General features: G+C 43.4%; 1 protein-coding gene across 1 annotated transcript in view; it reads right to left on the minus strand.

Annotated features, from left to right (window-relative positions):
• The window catches only part of ALG5 (ALG5 dolichyl-phosphate beta-glucosyltransferase), a 160687-nt gene that overhangs the window by 32089 nt on the left and 106582 nt on the right, over positions 1–22016 (minus strand). The window contains exons 7-8 of the mRNA XM_069205519.1: positions 20568–20627; positions 6240–6391 (exon numbers count right to left, since the gene is read on the minus strand). Of these exons, the coding sequence (XP_069061620.1) occupies positions 6240–6391; positions 20568–20627 (212 nt within the window). The remainder of the gene's footprint in view (positions 1–6239; positions 6392–20567; positions 20628–22016) is intronic.

Consider the following 22016-nt stretch of genomic DNA (forward strand, 5'->3'; position numbering starts at 1 on the left):
GATGGGGTCAATGGTTGAGGAAAAGGTAGCTCGTAGGAGAGAGGAGTCTACTAATAAGTAGTCAATTCTCGAAAAACGTTTTTTTGGGGGTGGGGGGGGGGGGGTAGAAAAAAGTGAAGTAATTAGAAGTAGGGTTAGGGATTCTCCACACATCGATGAGACAGTGGGTTGTGCATGGAGATTCCATTGCTTTTGAGCTTTGAGGAATCTGTATTTAAAGTTGGAGTTTCTATATAAAGTAATGTCTATCGGGAGACTGAAGTCACCACCAAGAAAAATGCAGGCTTTATGTGGTAATTGTGCTAGTTTAGCATACAGTTTGGACCAAAATTGTGGGTCATCAATATTAGGAGCATAGATGTTTACTGTATATAGTTCTGTATTACTGCCTTAAAGTTGAGTAATCAGCCACCTACCATTATCATCCTGTTCTGAGGCAATACTTGATAGGATAACATTTTTGGAGATTAAGGTGATCACACCATTTTTCTTACAGATTGCCGCAGAGCAGGATAGGTCGGTCACCCATCGATTGGGAACAGATAGTGCCACTATGTAGCCAATCCCGGTTTCCTACAGAAAGACCAGGTCACCTTTGGGGGAGTGGCACAAGTCAGTGACCTTTCTGTGCTTCATGGGGTGTATAAGGCCTTTGGTATTGAGGGAGAAGACTTTTAATGTGGTTGCATGTTGATCAGCATGCCAATTTGGTGTAACATGCAGTGTAGCGTTTCCCATTGTGACGGAGCACGGGAAAGATGGTTTGTGTCACATGGCTCAGCAGAAAGTTAGGAAAGATGACAAAGAAGAAAAAGAGGAGGGAAAAACTTTCAAAAACCAAAATCGAAAGTTCCCACTTTAAGTAGGGGGGAATGAGCACTGATGAGATGAAGTACAGTGAATGGAGCTGTGGGGATCTAAAAAATGCACAGACCCATATGTAGGAGCTATACGAATCAGTTGGTATACATAAGTAGAGTATGATAATTGGCCTGTAGAATGGAACCGTAACAAATGACAAAAAAATATAAAGCATGTAAATAACCACAGGAATAGTTTAGTTAAGCTAAAGGAAAAATGCCTTGAAAGCTTACTCTTAGTGCAATAATACTTATTATAAAGAAAAACTATTACATGCAATTCAAAAGATGGAGATTACTTTTGAGTGTTGGAAAGAATTTATCGCAGGATACAAAAACACTGTAGCGGCTGTGTGACTGACTGAGAACAGTTATAGAACATACACTATAAAACAAATTGCCATTATCCAAAAGATGAGCAGGAACGAGTAAGTTCTTTTGGGTCTTTACCAAAACAAACCTTAAGGACACAAATACAATTATAGTTGGTTGTCAATCCCATAACATTTGCAGGGGAGATTATATTCCACAAGAAAACCAACCAAGAAAACCAACATTAACATAGTCTATGAGAAAAAAGAATGCATCTTTAGAGATACAAAGGTGGACAACATAACTACAAAACATTATGCAGAGATAATTAAAGCAATCCCCTACTGCATACAAACTAACAGAAATTCAGAGATACACACTTCTCACACACAACCAAAACATACAATCATGCATACAATTCCAAAACGCAGAGATGAACCTGGATACGGAAGGAGAGAGGGAAAGGTAGACAGAGCCAGTTAGATGGATGCAAACTTCATGTTCACAATCTATAAAATCTTTCTGAAGGAAATCAAACTTGAGGTATATAAACAGAATATTAATGCCCATTTAGTCCTTGGTCTATTTGCTTTGATAAATCACTTACACTGACTAATGTAATACTTTAGTTTTCATGAACATCCAATTCTTATTCCGTTGGAACTATCACTGATAAGCAACAATGCAGTGCTCTGTAAATTTCCATTCCATCCTGGGCCACTCTGATACAATTATGCAGTACTTATCAAAACAATAATTCAAATACCGTCATACACTTGACTGCTCAGCAGAGGTGATGAGGCTCAACTGTGCTAGTGTCATTTTCTGAGGAGGATTCAAAGTGACACTTATCTTGTTTGCTAAACCAGAGTTTTAATCTTTGGATGATTGAATGGGCAGAGGAACTGATAAGTGCAGGGAGAGATGGAAGGATGGGTGAAATGATGTTTGGGTGGGTGGATGAATGGGTGACTGGGGAAAGGGATGGTGTTTGGATGAAAGTATAAACCTGTGGACAGAACAATGGCTGTTGAAGGAAAAATGGATGAGGGGATAAATGGAAGGATGGATAGATAAAATGGTGGATGGATTGGTGAAAGGATTGATCGATGGCTGAATGTATGAGAAGGTGGCTGAATGGAAAAGTAAAGTGGTGGATGGGATGATGGGGATTAATCCCAACTCTTCTAGGAAGGGTTGGCACAGTTTGCTTTGCTTGATGGGTCACTAGCGCTAGAGGCTTGGTTCTAAGTAAAAGGTAGCTTTATTTTTTGCCATTATGTTGATTCAATAAATGAAAGACAAGGGCATAAACATGGCCCCAACATACATGGATCCTTTAGGCAACCAGCCTGCATGCTATAGGCTTAGCACATTCTATTTTCTATGCAAAATAAATGTTTTATGTTCATGTTGTTGACGCTTTTTCAAACTTCCGTATTCAGGCCTCAAAAAAAGGAACTGAAAGCATTTTCTATATGCATGCTGCAAGCATATTGTTACAGACAAACGTCCTACACACATTCTTTTAATTTGGTGGCTGTCAAAATGTTTGAATGAATTTGCCTACAGACAAATGGTCCAATTAAAAACATTTATTTAACAGATAAGGACCATTATTTCTTGTTTCTTATGTCAATGACCCGCAGTTGGTGATCTAATTTCCCTCGAATTCTAATATTGGCCAATCCCAACTAACATCCTATCATCAAACGATAGCCAGATGGATGGCGGACTGCAAGTTAAAACTAAATGAAGACAAGACAGAGGTTATGATATTGGGGAACAACTTTCATCATAGGTCCTTGCCTCTTGTTCCTGAAGAGCTGGAGACTTTACCACCTCTGAAAAGTGCTATAAAGAGTTTGGGGGTGTTGCTGGACTCCAGCCTTACTATGGACTATCAAGCAAGAAATCTTTCTGCCACCTGTTTAAAATAGTTGAGGCTTTTGAGGAAAGCATTTGATGTTCTTCCTTTTTTAGCCAAAAAAACATTGTTCAAGCCCTCATAATTTTGCATCTAGATTACAAGAATGCCCTTTACTTTAGTTCACCTCAGTGCATGATGAAGGGGCTTCAGGTTGTGCAGAATGCCGCTGTTTGTCTCCTTATGAACATCCCAAGACATCAATCAGCTAAATCTTCCATAGCTGCTCTCCATTGGCTTCTGGTGGAACAACGTATAAAATCTAAGGACCTCTGCATTAGGCATAGAGCTCTTCACAATAGGGACTCTGCTCTTTTAAGGCCCATAGCCTCCTATTATATTCTTTGTAGGTCTCTTAGATCATCTATGGCCTCCCTGATGAAGATCCCTAAAGTTAAGAGCACACGGTGGGGTGGAAAATCTATGGCTTACTTCCTGCCTTACTTTGGAACTCTCTCCCACTGGGGCTCCGCCAAATCCCTCATGAACTCTCCTTTCGTAAGAATCTGAAAATCCTACTGTTTAGGGCTTAAGTAGGTTTTCCTGCAGTCTGCATTGTTCTGCTTCAGGAAAGCGAGGCCCTCGGGTAGCCATGCGCTATACAAATCCTCAAAACTAAACTAAACTTTGTGAGCCACTTGCGAACTGATGACCTTGGTGAGTTGCGAATGGGGTGAACGCACTAATGCAAGCCACAGATGTCACATTAACACTCTAAAGAACCAAACTCCATTCTGGGAGCATGGTGCTTGCATAGCTCTCTCACTCAACCAATTGCAATTCCATCAATTCCACTTAATACACCCAAACCCCTTCTTCTCCTATCCTCAAAGGCTTAGCAAGTATGACTATCACAATCGTCACTAAGAGAAACTTAAATGTCACCCAACTCAAAGTGGCACTTGGAGACGCCAAGATGGTGAACTGGTTAGGAGAATCAAAAGTATAAGATAAGCAGCACTCTTTAAGGCAAACAATGAGCTACTGGATCTGCTATAGGTAACAGCTGTGTAGAAATAATCACTATACAACACACTAAGCACGTTCACTGGGGATTGGAGAAAGTCTAGTACCAGAAAACGTGTCATTACAATATTGTGCAAGAGTACATGCCTGTAAAATAGAGGACAGCTATGCTTATGTGTAGACAACTTTCGTCTAAATTCTGTAAACCCAGAGCATAAAATTCCTGCTCTCTTGCACATCTTCAAGGACTATGGGGAATATTAGTCTCATATGACCAATTGGTTTAAGTCCATGGACGGTGCTGTTGAATATCAAATGGCAGAATGAAAGTCTAAAGCAAAGAAGCATTCAAATAAGTAGGGATGGGTTTAATATTTAGGAACTGCAATCACCTGGGGGATACGACATATTACTCGCAGGTAACTTACAGAAAGCCTTGCCCATGTTTTGGGAAGATGCAAAGAGTCAGAGAAGGCTAAAAAGCAGCTGTTTTCAAAAAGATTAGGTTGCTGAAATTCTCACAACCCTACAAAATACCCCAGATATAATCCCAAACACTTATTTCAAGCAAGTAGAGGGTGAACTAAGAAGCCTGCGATAGGACAGATCATCACTAAGCAGTGCACTTGCTTCACTTTATCGAGCTAATTGATCAAATCATTATGGAGCGCTAGGGCTCCCTGTAACCGGCAATACTGCTATGGCTCCCCTAACTCCAGGTGCTGAACAACTGGGTGCATCTATGAAACGTAAAACCATCAATAAAAATGGAAGGATATGTGATTGTGGAGAAAAATATATTCATATTTATGTGGAAGGAAACAGAACAGCCCTACTGTTACCCACCACAACAGTGTTAGAAGTTGGGAAGAAGGTGAGATGTGCAACTGTATTAACATGCGAAACATCCCTACTGAAGAGGGCATTACTAAAAGGGACAGAACAGTTGCAAGCGTTGCACCAATGGAACTTCACTGATGTCTCCAAACTTGTCACTTTGATGAAGCAGGGAAATGAGGACTTTCATGCAATTGGAGGAATACAGACTGGCATAAGTATCGATACACACAACTGAAAGACGCTTGCCTCATGTGTCACTGATGAACATGTGCGAGACCAACCCCACAGAAACGAGAGTTTTAACAGTGAGTTGTACGAAGGGAGCTATATTATTTACATACAAAACACTACTTTTTAGGCTGTGGGGTCTTAAAGTAAGTGTGCACATGAATAGAGTACTGCTGTAAGATGGTAGAAGATGTGTGACAATGAATAACAGGCTACCAAATTAAAGCTTAAAGCAAATTAATTGAAAACTGGGAAGTAGGCTTTGAGGAGGGTGAAGACTGGGTTGCAGCTTTAATGCATCAAAGAGAAGTGCCCATAAAAACTAGTGGCAGACATTTATCAACTCAAGATCCCACCATGGGCATATTATAATATGAATAGTCTTCATAAAATGGGGTTAACACCAGATGGTCGTTGTACGATATGTAGGGGGAAGACAAGCACCTCCTTACTACATGGTGCTGCAGGATAAAACATACTGGAAAGAAATCTGACGAGTATGCACAAAAAAAACTAAAATTGCTTTAAATAAAAGAGTGCATGTATGTATTCCTTTGTGTGTGAGAATTTGAGTCCATTTGGGAGTGCATACGGTTAGTGCATTAGACAGAGTATGTGTGTGTATATAAGAGTGTGTGTGAGCACACAGAAGTGTTTTAGGGGTTTCCTTGCATATAAATTTAATTATAGTATGGCTAAGGATCCCGAGTTTTGCAGCATCTGCTCCCCTGAAGTTAAGACAAATATGCATGCCCGGAACCTCCCACATTCAAAGTGAATTGGGTGGGCGAGGAAGGGCAAGTGGACAGGTTGGTGGTAGTCCGCTGTAGACAGAACATAGGGACTAATGTTGAAGTGGGCTTAACAAAATCTATGAATGCAGATAATGGGTGCGAAGAAAAAACAACCGTTCCCGTATGGCTCCATTGTTAATTTTAAGCATTTCTAAATTTAGGACAGGACATATTAACTTGCACGAATGACGCACTTTTCAGAAACAGCTAAAGTTTTATATTTTTCTTTAGCAACTCATCAACTTACTATTACCTTTTACAAACAAGAAAGGTATGGTGTAAAACCAAAGGGTATATACCTCGTGAACTTACCATCGGTCAATATGAAGCTCTGTGAAGGTGAGCATTGCAGCCTTTCTTGTTAAGAGCTTGAATCCACATTGTGTGTCTCGAACTCCTCTTACACAAAGAAACCACACAAGAAAATGGAATCCATACATAAGAAATGTTCGAAAAACTGAACGCTGAAAGACAAAGAAATAGAACATACTGAAGTCATGTTTACTGAGTGGGGGAGGGCTATAGTCCATAGATTAAAACAGTGCCTTTTGAGTGAAGACGTCATGCATTCACTTTGAGATGCTGAGAAAACAACTTTAATTGTTGTAGCACAAACTTGTCTAGTAATCTGAATGGTTAGGGGCATGGATACAGTACCCATAATTTTTATCAGCAAGTGACCCTCCCCACCTGAACCTATGGCTGTAGGTGGGCATACTTCAGCCTGAAAGCTTAAGTGTCTGGCACCTGTGACCACGGTGGCAACAGATATGGCTCTGTGGCAGTCTGGGGCCCACTGCACGGAGATAACACAGCAGCACAACTGTACTGAGTACTGAATTGGCACTGCCCTCTAGAATTCAGAGGCTCACAAGGAAATGGTGCCAGACGTCTCAGAGGTCAGAGGCCTTGCTCCTGGAGATCCACTGTGGAGGTTGAAGGGGGGTGAGAGGAAAGAGGGTGTGGAGGATCGCAGTTGAGGAGAGGGTAAAGTGCAATCGAAAACCTGCTGTTCATCATTAGAGGCAGTTTTGTGACCTGAAACCACATTGAACATTTTGATTGATGAAGAGAAAACACATTCCATATGCAATCAATCGATCAATCAAACAAATTTCTTAAGCGCACTACTCATCCGGTAGGGTCTCAAGGCGCTGGGGGGAGGGTTACTGCTCGAAAAGCCATGTTTTGAGGTGCTTTCTGAAGGTTAGGAGGTCCTGGATCTTGCGTAGGTTGGTGGGGAGGGAGTTCCAGGTTTTGGCAGTGAGGTGGGAGAAGGATCTGCCGTCAGAGGTGGTGCGCTGGATGCGGGGGACGGTAGCAAGGGCGCGGTCGGCGGAGGGGAGCTGTTGAGTTGGTTTGTGGAAGCTGATTTGTTTGTTGAGGTAGGCCGGTCCGGTGTCGTGGAGGACCTTGTGAGCGTGAACAAGGATTTTGAAAAGATCCTTTTGTTGATGGGCAGCCAGTGTAGGGATCTGAGGTGGGCGGAGATGTGTTCGTGGTGAGGGAGGTTGAGGATGAGACATGCGGCTGCGTTCTGGATGCGCTGGAGTTTTCTCTGAAGCTTGGCTGTGGTCCCTGCGTTGCCAAAGTCTAGTCTGCTGCTTAGGAGGGCGTGGGTGACCGTTCTTCTTGTTTCTAAAGGAATCCATTTGAAAGTCTTGCGTAGCATGCGAAAGGTGTTGAAGCAGGAGGATGATATGGTGTTGATTTGCTGAGTCATGGAGAGAGATGAGTCCAGTATGATTCCAAGATTGCGTGCGTGGGTGTGGGGAGTGGTCCAAGGGCGGTGGGCCACCAAGAATCGTTCCATGCTGTCTTGTTGGGACCGAAGATGATGATCTCGTTTTTTTCTGAGTACAATTTGAGGTGGCTTGCTGTCATCCAGTTAGCGATGGCAAGAAGTCTGGCGTGTAGGTTATTCTTGGCGGTAGATGGGTTCCTCGTGAAGGAGATGATGAACTGGGTGTCGTCATCGTATGAAATGATGGTGAAGCCGTGGGGGCGGATGATGTTGGCGAGTGGAGCCATGTAGATATTCAAAAGGGTGGGGCTGAGAGAGGATCCTTGGGGGACCCCACAGATGGTGTTGGTGGCTGTAGACCGGCGAACTCTTTGGGGTCTTTCGGAGAGAAAGGAGGTGAGCCAGTCCAGGGCTTTGTGACGAATTCTGGCCTCGAAGAGGCTTGTGCAAAGGGTTTGGTGGCATATGGTGTTGAAAGCTGCGGAGAGGTCCAGGAGGATGAGGGCGACGGTTTCACCCTTGTCCAGTCTGGTCCTGATGTCGTCTGTACAGGCGGCGATGAGGGCGGTCTCAGTGTTGTGGTTTTTGCGGAATCCAGACTGGGAGACGTTGAGTATGTTGTTGTCTTCTAGGAAGCGAGACAGTTCTATGTTTACTATCTTCTCTATGAACTTTGCGGGGAAGGGGAGTAGAGAGATGGGTCAGTAGTTTGTGAGGTCTTCAGGGTCTGCTTTGTTTTTTTTGAGAAGAGGGTTGACTTCAGCATGTTTCCAAATATCTGGGAAGGTTGCAGTCTCGTAGGAACTGTTGATGATGGCCCGGAGCTGGGGAGCGATGATTTGGCTGGCCTTGTTGAAGATGTGGCAGGGGCAAGGGTCTGTTGGGGAGCCTGAGTGGATGGAGCTCATGGTTTTGCCGATTTCTTTGTCGTTGGTAGGGGTCCAGGTGTTCAGAAGTTTGGTGCGGCAGGGTGCTGTGGTGTTGGTTGTGTCGGTGGTGGTGATGACGATATGAAGCTGTTGTGTATGTCTGCGATCTTGCGGTGGAAGTAGCTGGAGAGGGAGTTGCAGAGGTCTTTGGAGTGTGGAGGGTCGATGGTGCAGGATTTGGGTTTGGTGAGCTCTTTGATGATGGCAAAAAGTCCCTTGCTGGTGTGTGTGTTGTCATCTATGCGTTCTTTGTAGAAGGATCGTTTGGTGTTCCGGATGAGTTGGTGATGTTTGCAATGTTTTCTTCATCAGTGCCCAATGTATAGAAAAATACGTGCTAATGCCCAATGTATTTCTCAGGAGGCCACTGCAAGTTGCACCACCTACTGCCCCTGTCGGCGCTGCCAAATGTCATCACACGACTTCAAATGCCACCATTCGGACTATTGCATATCACTCAAAGTTGTAAGAATGTTCTGTATGCGCGGTGCTGGTATTATATTTCTTGTACTGTATATGTGATTTATAAATACTCTACTGATATCCTGTGCTCAAAAAACAGACAACCGAGCTATATGGTGGACTGTAATAAAGTGGCGCCAGTGTTAAGAATGAAGAGTCGGTGCTGGGCAGGATATATGTGCTTGTTTGTTCAATGGTGATACACTGTGGGGACTGAGAGATTTGGATATGGTGAAACGAGTGAAAAACAGAGTTGCCTCTGGCCATCCAACCATTTATTATTTTATACCGATGGTATAGTTTAAGGGGCAGGTCAGAGCGACCAGTGGTCTTAAGGCTGTGAGTGCCAGATAGGTGGCTAAATTAGAGCAACAAGATCGTGATATCCCAGTGCTTGTGAGTTTTCTCCCTGCTTTTTCGTCTTCACTCGTTGGTCAGAGTCACCTCGCTAATGGAGATAATGCCACGGCTCACACCTCAAGGAATTCCAACGCTACAGTAAACTCTTCCACCTCCGGTGGTGGAAGTTTAAGAACACGCAGCTTTAAATGACTGAAATAAAGCTTGGCACGTTCTGGAAAACAGACATTTTAAATGGTGCTTGGCTGTACTTTAGTATTCCCCCACGCATTCACCAAAGGGGAGAGAATAAGTGAGCAAAGAGAGGAGAGAAAGAAAAGACTACATGTTTATAGCACGTTTATAGTGAACCCCAGTATAGCGAACCCCAGCGAATGCAGGAGGTCCGCTGTAGTCTGGAAGTGGGATGTGACGGCCTAGGGCAAGCCAGTCTTCACCAGCCAGTCACTGAGAAATGGGAAGACAAAGCCCTGACCTGTGGAGATGAGCTGCTACCATCGCCATCACTGTAAGTTATAAACACCAGCATACAGAATATCCAGAAAAAGACACCCCGCTTACGAAAGCACTTCAGTGCCATATTAAAGGCTGAAGATGCGATACTCAGGCACCTAACATGAAAAAGTATTGGCAGGTGTTATCTCATGTCAGGTTTTTATATCATAAATTCACAATGTTAAAAAGTACAGCAAACAAAGCTTTGATATTCACGTATTCAGTATTTATTAATGTCTTTATCATGACTAAACGACTGCTGTGTATTTGGACATCTGTGACTACAATCATTATTTTGTCTCTTCCAATACTTCTTTCCTGCAGGAGAACCAAGGATAACTACTCACCTTTTGAACGTACAATCACAATAGTAACGTATAAAAACAACTCCTCCAATAGTTTGGCTTTTCATTGCACATTCAGCAACATTCCATAGCCAAGTTTAATACTACAGGCTATTGTTCCAATCTCACCTATAAATTGTGGTACTCACAAAGCACATGTTGGAGAGAACTCCTTCATTATCATTCACACAACAGAGAACCAAAGGACAAGTTACTTACCTTAGAGACAATATTTAGTTGCAGATTCCTTACCTTAGAATTTCCCCCAGCATCCCGGCACACTGTTAGGTAGTCTTGATCGGCTAAACATTAGTCATTGGCATTGCGTGGACCGGATATGGCACTGTAGGTCCTATACAGGTGCCACCACGGCACGCTGACGTCAGTTTCTTTTCCTGACTTTCAATGCCAGAAGCTCGAGCCATGAAGAACAATGACCACTGGTGTGTCAAATCTAGGGTCCTGAACGGGAGTCCCTATCCCTAGAAATCAGTTTGCAGGGCAGAAAGGATGGGTTGGTTGGTAAGGAATCTGCAACTAGATATTGGCCCTCATCATGACTTCGGCTGCCTTAATACAACTGATCTCCGACTTCTGCTCGAAATCGGGTGGAATTCCGAGACCAGTCATGCTGGTGGTCGGCAGTGCAGAGGCGGTACCACCACACCAAAAAGAGACCGCACACCGTATTACAACTCGTAATACGGTGTGGCGGTGTCCAGATGGGGAGGTTCTGCCGGCTGTAGAAGTGCCAGGACCCGCCCCCTACCGGACGACCTCATCAACGGACATAGGTAAGTTGATCGTCCGACAGGGGAGGGAGGGTGTGTGCGTGTGTGTGTGTGTGTGTATGCGTATCTGCGTGTGTGAATGTTGTGAATGCTGGGGGTTGCTAATGGGTGCGTGTGTGCATGTGTGAATGTCGTGAATGCAGGGAGAGGGGGTGTTTGTGGGTGTGTGTCTGCGTGTGTGAGTGATTGTGGATGGGGTGGGGGTGAGTGAGTGTGGATGAGGGAGTGAGGCGAGTGAGTGTGGGTGAATGTCTGCGTATGTGAGTGAGTGTTTATGAATGGGGTAGGGGTGAGTGCGTGTGTGTGACCGATTGAGTGTGTGAGTGCGACTGAGCGGATGGAAGGGGTGAGTGAGTTTATGCGTGTGCATGTGTATGTAAGTGGACAGGGAGGGTGGTGCATGTTTGAGCAAGTGGACGGGGGAGGGTGGTGCATGTTTGTGTGAGTGAACGGGGAGTGCAGGTGAGTGCGTGTATGCGGTGCAGGTAGGAGACGGGTGTGAATATATATGAGCTGGGGGAGAGGGTGTGAGTGTATATATGCAATGGGGAAGGGGGTGTGAATGTATGTATGCGCTGGGGAAGGGGGGAGGGAATGCATGCGCGAGTGCGGTGTTTGTGTATGTATGTAAGTGTGAATGGGGGTGTATGACGTGAGTGCATGGGTGAGTTGGGGTGCGTTTGAGTATGTGAGTGCATGTGTGCGGGTATGTGGACTTGTGTGGGAGTGTATCCTGGCGACAGGAATGTTTTATCCTGTTGCCAAGGTGCAAAATCGCCAGCTTTTTCTGCCCGTGTGACAGGCAGAAAAATGCTGGAATCTCCTACCCAGTGGTACCCATAGCGTTATCATGCCATCCGCCGTGCTGGAGGTGCTCACCATGCAGAACGCAGTAATGTGATGGGACAGGTGGAGGCTTCGGCCAAACCACCAAACTCCTAATTTGGCAGTATTTACTGCCGGCCCGCCGGCGGTAACACCGCCACAGCTGCCCTCGTGATGAGAGCCATTCAGGTAGGACCAGCCTACCTGAACCACCGCCTCTCCTTCCACACCCCCGCCAGATCCCTCCGCTCTGCCCAGATGGCCCTGCCCACTGTCCCTTGCATCCGCAAATCCATCGTCGGAGGATGATCTTTTACCTACACTGCAGCGAAGAGCTAGAACAACCTCCTCCTGAACCTCATACAAAGCCAGTTGCTTACCATCTTCAGGATGAACCTCAAGATGTGGTGCTTCGGATGAGGCTCCTCTCCTCCCCTCCAGCGCCTTGAGACCCTCACGGGTGAGTAGCCGCGCTTTACAAATACTGACTGATTGATTGTCTCTACCAGGTAAGGTGTTACCGAAGGTAAGTAACTTGTCCATCTGATAGAGAAATCTAGTTGCAGATTTCTTACCTTAGAAAAGATACCCAAGCAATACCATCCCTGGAGGTGGGCCTGTGACCTACGGTTATACTAACAAGTCCTGAAGGACCAAACAGGCAAAGTGCCCGTCCCTACAGACATGACTGTCCATGCAGTAATCTTTGGTAAATGTGTGCAGAGATGCCCACATCGCTGCCTGACAGATATCCAGGACTGGAACTCCACGTCCAAACACAATGGTCACAGCTGCGGTTCTGGCAGAATGAACATGCAAACCAATCCGTAGCACATTTTAATGCAGAGTACAACCCATGGGGAGATGGTCTGCTTCTGCACTGCCTGACCTTTCTTCACGCCCACATAACCAACAAAGAGTTGATCATCCACCCAGAACCTTTTTGTATAATCCAATCAAAGTAGAGTGCCAACTCTCTTTTTGGGTTCAGGCAGTGGAGTCTCTCCTCTTCCTTAGAAGGATGTGGGGGTGCGTTAAAAGTAGGCAAGGTGACTAAGTGGCTTACATGAAAAAGGTGTGACCACTTTTGGCAAAAAGGAAGCCCTAGTGTTAAGCACCACTTTTGTCAGGATGGAAGGAAATGTACGGCGGCTTAGATGACAATGCCTGCAGCTCACTCACCCTGCTGGCAGATGTAATGGCCACAAGGAAGGCTGTTTTTAATGTTAGAAGCCTGAGAGGACAATTGTGAAGGGGCTCAAAAGGAGCACATAATAGGGATGACAAAACCAAATTCAAATTCCAATGGAGCATAATGAATGGGGATGAAGGAAACATATGGGCAAGACCCTTAAGGAACCTATTAACAATAGGAGATTTTAAACAAGGTTGCTAAGGCAATTTAAAAAAAAGCAGAGACAGCAGATAAGTAAGCTTTGAGAGTGCCCATAGCAGAGCCCTGCTGGGTCAGAGAAAGGATAAACACCAAAACCTCAGAAACAGGGGCAGAAACGGGGTAAACGAACTTGCTGTGCACAATGCCACAAATTTCTTCCAACGACAGGTGTGTCCTGCATTGGTGGAGGGATGCCTGGCTGCCAAGATAAAGTTACAGACTTCGGGAAGAAGGTCAAAAGCTGTCAACTTCTGCTGCTCAATTGGTCTGGACTGGACAGGTTCCCCTGCTGTTGTGTTGGAAGATTCTCCCGAAGGTCTGATCGGAGGATGGATGGCCAAATAGCTCAGGATACCAAACTCTTCGTGCTCTGTCAGGCGCCACAAGGATTACTTGGGCCTGGTCGTTCTTATCTTCCTGAAAACTCTCTGCAGAAGTGGTTTAGGTGGAAAGGCGCACAGGAGGCCTGGAAATCAAAATATCCGCCAGATATTGAACCATCAGGGAAATGCCCTGATGTTCCAGAGGCATAGAGTCTCTTGACATACGCTCCATGACCCCACCCGCCCTGTTTGTTGTAGTACCACATAGTGGTGGTGTTGCAGGAGGCCATGATGCCGAGCAGCCACAGAGTCATTCTCACCGAAATCCAGGATTGAGGCTGAAACGCCGGTATCATAACCTGAATATTCTGGTCTCGCCGCTCTGGAGGATAATTCAGAAATTGCGCTGTGTCTAGAACAGCACAGATGAAAGGGAGCATCTTAGAGGGAGACAGGTGTAACTTCGGTATGTTTATAGTGAGCCCCAGCAAATGCAGGAGGTCCGCTGTAGTCTGAAGGTGGGAGACTAAAGCCTGGGGCGAGCCTGCCTTCAACAGCCAGTTGTCAACACAGGGGAAGACTGAAATCCCTGACTTGCAGAGATGAGCTGCAACCACCACCATCATCTTGGTCAACACAGGGGGGCACTGACAAGGCTAAATGGGAGCACAGTGAACTGAAAGTGGTTGTAGCCTGTAGTCAGTCAAGAAATTACTGAAGGTAGCTCAATTTGGATACAAACTGATGGTATGGAAAAGAAGGAACTCGGGTCAGTGTGCTGGTGAGGAACTGCACACGTCAATTTCGGCGCAGACAATGCCTATCCAATTAGGACCACCTACTGGCACACAGAGGTGTTGCTCAAAGATTTCTGCATCCAGTCTGATGCCTGGGGAAGGAAAGGAATCTGCAGCTAGAAGTTTCTATCTGAAATATTTTGCACAAAATCTCATCACAAGGCATCTATCTTGCTTGAATAAAATGCACCATAATCTGGCTGAGCAAACGACAATTGACTACAACACCAATCCATACATAAAACACCACAAAGATCTTCTGAGATAAATCTCACTTTAACATTAACTTACACAAAGCATTAATAAACACTGTTCAAATTCACTACTAACCACACACATCCAAACACCAAAAAACTGATACCATCAACGGTGCCTCTAGATTGATGACTCTTTCAGATGAGCATGATAGTGGGACCAAACACACAATATGAAGCAATCCCATTAACAATGGAAATTAACACATTATACAAATGTAAACATTGTAAGACTATTTGAAAATCAGCATAACCAACTCAGAATGAATTCTTCTGAGGCCAGCAAACATACTAGCACTGGCTTGTCTATTGGACCTCTAGTAACAGCCTCAGGTACTGCAGCCTTCTTTCAGCAAGGACTTGTGTCTGACTCTGGTGACCTCCACTAATGGTCTACAGCTGTAGAAAGGACTTGTCTGGTTTGGGGAACCTCTATTAATGGTCTAGCATGGTTCGGCCTTCCACAGAAAAGATTTGTCTGACTCATGGGAAATTTACCAAAGGGTTAAAGAACGAACTTTATAAATGGCTTATCATGGTATCACAAGAACTCATTTTTAAACAACTCTCTAGCCACCTGAGGAGAAAAACCAAAGCACATTTAATCTCCCAGAGTTGATTGAAGTTTGAAAGTGTTCTGAAGGTACACCTTTGAACCAAAAGTTTTGGAGTGGATCCCAAAAATATTATCTTGCCACAGGGCCTCTGAAAATTGTCCGCTAATGTCTGGCCTAACAACAAAGAAGAAGCCATACTTTCTAATTCAATCAGGGTGCAAATTACTGACCAAAAGCTCATGGATAATATAGCTCCTGAAATAAGTTAATATAGTCCAACCTTCTTGGTCTCTGGATTCTGTTTTATAAACAGATGGTCTCACTGGATCTCTGTCGAAATCCCAAGTATAATTTCAACAGAAGCTCTATGGAGCAAACTGGCCATGAACTGCTGGAGATTATTCCCTATTTCTTTAATAGAATTAAAAACCACTTCACGCTGGAGCACCAACTGTGGACTTTTAAGTACAGTTTATTCCTCTTTAAAGAGAAAACCACTCCAGAATGAGAATAAATAGTAAACTGATGGCACTCAGCTCAATCTTCCAACCTGCCTTGCCACTCTGCAATTTTAGCAGTTCATTCCCAGACCATTTTATGAGGGATCCCAAAGCTGCCATTCAGTTCATCAAACTAGCAAAGCATTTCTCATGTGCAATACACAAATCTGACATTTTCTCAAGTGTGAAGGAATTCTTGCTGGTCATCTGTATAGAAAAGTTATAAGAGAACAGGAAGATAGTATAATCCTTTCGCCTCTTCTGAAATACTTTCTATGGACCAAACATTCCAGTATTGCCAACATCTTTGAGTGAGTCTTTAGCCTCAGATGTTATTTTTGCGATAGAATCAGTATCAGCTCTCATTTCTTAGCCCTCATTTTGGCCAATGAAATGAAAGCTGCAGAACAGCCCCCTCTCAGGTGACAGACCCATGACTTCTAGTGCTCTTTTTAATGATACTAGTAGAAGTAAGCATGGTTAATCGGACAGCACTTAAGACTCTAGCGAGCTGCCTTTTAGAGGGAAAATATAATGTGAGGACAGAGATGTCAAAATGACTCGTTATAATAACAAGACTGCTGGATTTGGGGGCATTTTATCAAGTACCCTTGGGCTGTGCGTAATGGGTGCAGGGACTTGCATGCTGCTATGCCCTGTATCCAACACGGCTGCAGCAGCCAAACCTGCTGTGCATTGCCTTTGCCCATGAACAGCCACAGTTAATTCAAATGGCTTGGCCCATGGCCATGTCTTGTGCCCCACCCTTTGTGGGTTGTCAATCCCACTGTAGGAGAAGGTAAGTGTTGGGCACAGGGTCTGGTGCATATGATGCTAGTCAGTTGGCCCACAGTACTTGGCAGTTAGACAGGCCTGTTTCTAAATATTGCTTTTCACATTTGTGTCTCCTAAATAGGATTTGTGAATCCGACACATGCTTCACATCCTGAAGCTTGCATCGGGATCACAACTCTGATTAATCCATGACACCAAAAATGTGATCTGGACATCTCATTACTGAGACAGATACCATGGTCTCCAGCTGCCATTTGAGGTGTCGAGGATTCAAAGTCTGAAATCGGATTTGAATCACTCAAAGTTTTTCCTGGTTTTTAAAATGGTAACCTAATGGACAGCCCACAGAGGACCCCTCACCCCACTGTGCACTGGCTGTCAGAAAGAGCCTACCATGTCCCTTTAGATGCCTTTTTTCCACCCCCAAACTACAGGACCTAGACACTGTGTCCAAAGCCCTGTAAGGGCTGCTGCAAGAGAAATATTTATCTTGTGACAGACATCAGATCTCTCAGAATGAGGTATCAACTATGATTCCACGGATCTGAAAGGTAGAAAAAATAAAAAAAAATCACATATTCTTACATTTTTTTAATTCCCAACTCACAGATTATTTGTGAATCCAAAACAATAAAGATTCACCAAAGTGTTAACCTTTTAAAACCCACTCAGCAACTTTTTAAAACAATAATGTCTCAAAAAATACTGCACAGATTTACAACAAACCAATGAAAGCACATTTTCTGCAAAAACACTAACAATCATGTCAAGTTTGGTGTAAATGCTGTGGGTGTGAGCAAAAGTAAGAGCTAAAATGGGAAAAACTTCACTTTTCATCCCAGCCACATCCTATAACTTGGAACGTCATGAAACATGACATGCTGAAGTTTAGCTAAGGTAGTAAATTGTAGTACAAATTCAAATACATGCCTTTTAATGGAAAATGCGTCTGAACCATTACACACAAAGACGCACGCACATTACAAAATGACTTTAATTACATAAAGGACGTCAGCACTCCAAAATCCATAGGGTCCCTTGAATAAGTTGAAAGAGGACACACTTTGGTTCAATGCCTTTATCAACAACAAACATTGGTGCAATTTTACCCCGAAATAACATGAACAGTTCACAGACACAGACAGCAAACTACATGGCACATTATTAGTGATCACAATACAGCATTTAGAAGTTAGATATCCAACTAAACAAAAAGGAATATCAAAGTAACAATCCTAGTATTTGAAAATATGTAAAAATTCCTCTCCTCTAATCTATAAAAGTCAGTAAATGTATTGGTTTTCATAATTGTATCATACTGGAAATCAGAATTCACTTCTCTGGTCCCGGCTTTCGTACTATGCATGGAAAATGAAAATTACCTTTCTCTGTGTGCTGTCTAAATTGTTGAATAAAATGTATATATTCTATGGCACAAGGATGTATTTGAAATAATCTGAATGCATAATTAGCAAAGATGAGGAAATGAGGGGTCCTGAGTTTACTCGGAACGTGGATATTATTGGAACCGGTACCAAATGCATTTCTGGGAGAGAAAGCATGCTACGTTTGCCATTCCAAAAGGTGTTTGATGGGTATACTCAGGCGTGGCTCAGTGCACACTGTGTCAATGAAACAAAGGTATATCCCATTGATGAGCCTTAATTTAGGATGAAACTGGTCTTCAGTTGCTTGGGTTCCAGTTCAGGAGGAACTGGCCTGGCAGTTTAGGCTGCACTGTTCCCACTGAAGAAGGGAAAAGACTGATTTGCATATAGCTGGGTCCAAACTGAGGTGGCACGGTGGGCAAAGTATTGATGTACTGGGATGGGGCCCCAGTAATTACCAGTGGCTGAGACTAATTCAAGCATTCCAATCATCACTTTTTTGTATACTTCACTGTGAAGCCCTAGGTGGAATGGGTAAGCTCAGACGTGGGTCCTGTGACACTGTGCCACTGGAACCAAGCTATAGCTGATTGATGAGACCTAATAAGTTCAAAACCTGTTTTGGCTTGCTTGTGTTCTGGATCTGGGAGGACCTGGCTTGGCAGTTCAGGTTGGACTGTTCCCAACTGAGCAGAGTCATGACCAATTGGCATATGTTTGGGATCAAACTGAGGTGACATGGTGTGCGAAATAACAATGGACTAGGATGCAACACCACAGTACTTACCAGTGGCCAAGATTAATTCAAGCATTACAGCCATTTCTTTTTTGTATACTTCAGTGCCACTCCCAAAGAACAGTAGTGCAAAGGTGCAAAAAATGTGTAAAAATGTGTGCTTGGAAGCAGGGTCCCTGTCTCCTCATACACCCATTCATTCATTTCAAGTCTGGAGTAATGCCATTCAACTGTTTTCTGTATTGAGAAGCATAGAATCTTTTTGAGTTAAAATGGGAAATTTCCCTCTCACTCTTGGGCCCCTATCTTTTTTCAGCACTGCTTGATGGAACAGCACAAAACTTGCAATGAAGGAGGCAAAGTGGATGAACTTGTTTTTGGAAAGAGTCTGTACCAACCATATAAAAATTAGCACTACCACAACTTCTTTAAAAAAAAAAAGAAAAAAAATTAATATATATACTCACATATATACACACACATCTATATATGCATTGCAATAAGCCGTTTATTACTGTTGCTGAGTGTGAGGAGGGGCCATGATTCACATGAGGTCAACCCTCGGGTGAGTCGTACTTCTCATTCCCGTAACAAAGGTTACAAATAGCATAGGTTTTCACTGTAATGTAGTGATAAAAATGTGCATTTATATACACACACACACACACGCACACACACACAGAGGAAATAGCACAGTTAAAGACTTTGGTTGAGCAACACAAGTACAAAAAGCTCTGCAAGTCACCAGCTAAAGTATAAAATGCAGAACACATACCACGGCTCATTGAGTCTGCCTGTTTTTCGTTTTTGGTAGGCAGGTTTTTTTCACATGCCACCAGCAAAGTAGCGTACTAAGGATTTTCATATTTGTTTCCTTCTTTCTTTACTTCATACCTTTTTTCTTCGTTTCCTTTTCTCCGTCATTCTTTCTCTCCTTCTCTTGCTCCTTGCCTGCATATCACTGCTATTCCTTCTTTTCTTTTGTATCCTCCTTCTCTTCCATGTTCCTTTGTTCTTTTCTTCCTTCTGCACTTCCTTTCCTTTACTCCTCTATTATTCTTCACTTCCTTTTCTTCTTGCCATCAGTTGTCTCTCTATCCTCTCTATTGATTTTTACACTTCCCTCACTTTCTCTCACTTTTCGTTCTTACTTTCCTCCTCTCCTCTTTGTTTTTCTTTCTTTCTTCAAAAGTGCTTAAGTTACTATTAGGCAACAGCTCAGGGTGGATTTCTCTGACCAGAAGTAGCTCTCACTGTTGAAAAGGATGATAACCCCCTGTATAGGACTTCCTTTTTCCATTGGGTTTGCATGCTGAATATAATGAGCGTGAGCCAACCTGGGTCAAATATATACAGAATAAGTGCCCCTTTTTTGGCAAATCATTCTTGCACTTATCAATGCTGTTCATTTTTGTACAGTCTTCTACCATTTTTCTAGTAAGTTTTCACATTTAAAAGTCACACACGAGCCTGCTTAGAGTAGAACAAGGCAGTTGACATGCCGTTTTACACTGTAAATCTTAGCTTTTATTCCCCTTTAAATTCATCACAAGAAGCTGAGCAATCAATGTGAGATGCTCTGAATCAATATGATGACAATCTATGTAAAGCCACAATGAGCTATATCTTAAGCAGCTATGTCTCTTTATATTGGTTCTTGTTGATGGTAGGCATATACAGATTAAGGGTCTGATTTAGAGTTTGGTGGACGGGTTACTCCTTCACAAATGTGACGGCTATCCCATCCGCCGTATTGCGATCCCATAACAACCTATGGAGATCATAATACGGCAGCCAGGATATCAGTCACATTTGTGACAGAGTAACCTACCCACCAAGCTGTAAATCAGGCCCTAAGTCTGTTAAAAATCAGTGTCTTGTTATAATATCTTCATACTGGTTTGTACAAGATACCACGTAATATACTGCGATAAACAGATTTACCTCTGCTATTGAAGTGCGCTCCAAATGGGCTCGGGATCCACAAGCTATGGCCATTTGATCCTGCAAGAGAGTAAGAAATGCAAACAATTAACAAGAAATAATATTTTTTTGCGCCGCTATATAATTTATACCAAGGTATTATAAAGCACTTACTGTGCAAGTGTTTAGTATTAGAAACAAAAAAACTATCTACTTTGTATTCTAGTAATTCATTAGGGATATCCTCATCAAGAATTTCTTATATGGAGAATGTAGACTATCCACAGCCTACACGCGGTGTCCAAAGTTTTCCAAAATTTCTCTTTCCAAAAGTTATATTTAAACACCCACGTAAGACACATTTCTGTTCTTTTAGGTCTTCAGGAGACAGGTTTAGCTGATTTGGAGATATATTAAGTACTGCTGATACATCTCGATGTGGCCATATCATTGGTGCATCATTCAGATGAGTACTCATATGGTGAAGTGGACTATTTTTGCGTCCTCCATGCTGCCTCCAGTAAAGACAAAACCTCTCCTCGCTCTTTCCCTGGCATGTTCACAGAAGGGTGGTGGACACAGACGTTATGCAGCGAGGAAAGTGTTGCGCACTTTTGTAGAGGGGCACACTTCTCATCCATGTCATGCAGATTAAAGGGCACTGTGGCAACAACATGCTAATGTCATTGCACCATTCATATTTATTACATGACTGTGGATAATTTACATACATGGACTTTGACTTTGAAGGGGTACTGATAGCTGCATGGGAGCTGAAAGGCAGAATCCACCCCCCCCCACCCCCAATGGAGCTTGCAGCACTCTTCCTTTCCTATGATTCTACAGGACTATAGGTGATGTGCCTATGCAGCTGAAATCTCTACGGGAACTAAAGCACAGGAGGGCTTCAGGGACATGCCAGGGTTAACAAATTTACCTTTACCTACGTGAAGATTACTAATAATACGTGGAAACCTACTCCTTGTGGCCCACAAGAATACTTCTCTCTTCTGATGCATTACTTAGCATAGCACCTGGTCCTTATTTTGAAAATGTAATTATTTGCTCTTCACTGGGTGCAGTGAGCTTGAGTGGCAGATTCCATGAGTTGCATATTTTACAAATATTTTCACTGTTGCTACTGGAGCACCGTTATTTCATTATACACATTGTATCATTGTAGATTTATAAAAAAGCGCTTGCATTATGTTGCATTCTAACTGTAACAGTCATGGAATTAACAGGGTATGACTTTCTCACAAATCACAGTATGACAGAGTACCCAAGCATGATGTGCCACCAGGCTGTTATAGTGGTTCGTCAGAGTCACTACGGTGATTGTGACCCAATCCTGAGTGTTGGTGATGAAAGGCGGTATTGCGTCGGTAGGGTAAGGAATCGTGCCTCATGATCACCTGTCTGTCACCTTCAATGCAATCACAGTTGCAAGGTGACTGCAGATGTCTCAGA

This window comes from Pleurodeles waltl, chromosome 8 (genome assembly GCF_031143425.1).
Source record: "Pleurodeles waltl isolate 20211129_DDA chromosome 8, aPleWal1.hap1.20221129, whole genome shotgun sequence".
Classification (NCBI taxonomy): Eukaryota; Metazoa; Chordata; class Amphibia; order Caudata; family Salamandridae; genus Pleurodeles; species Pleurodeles waltl.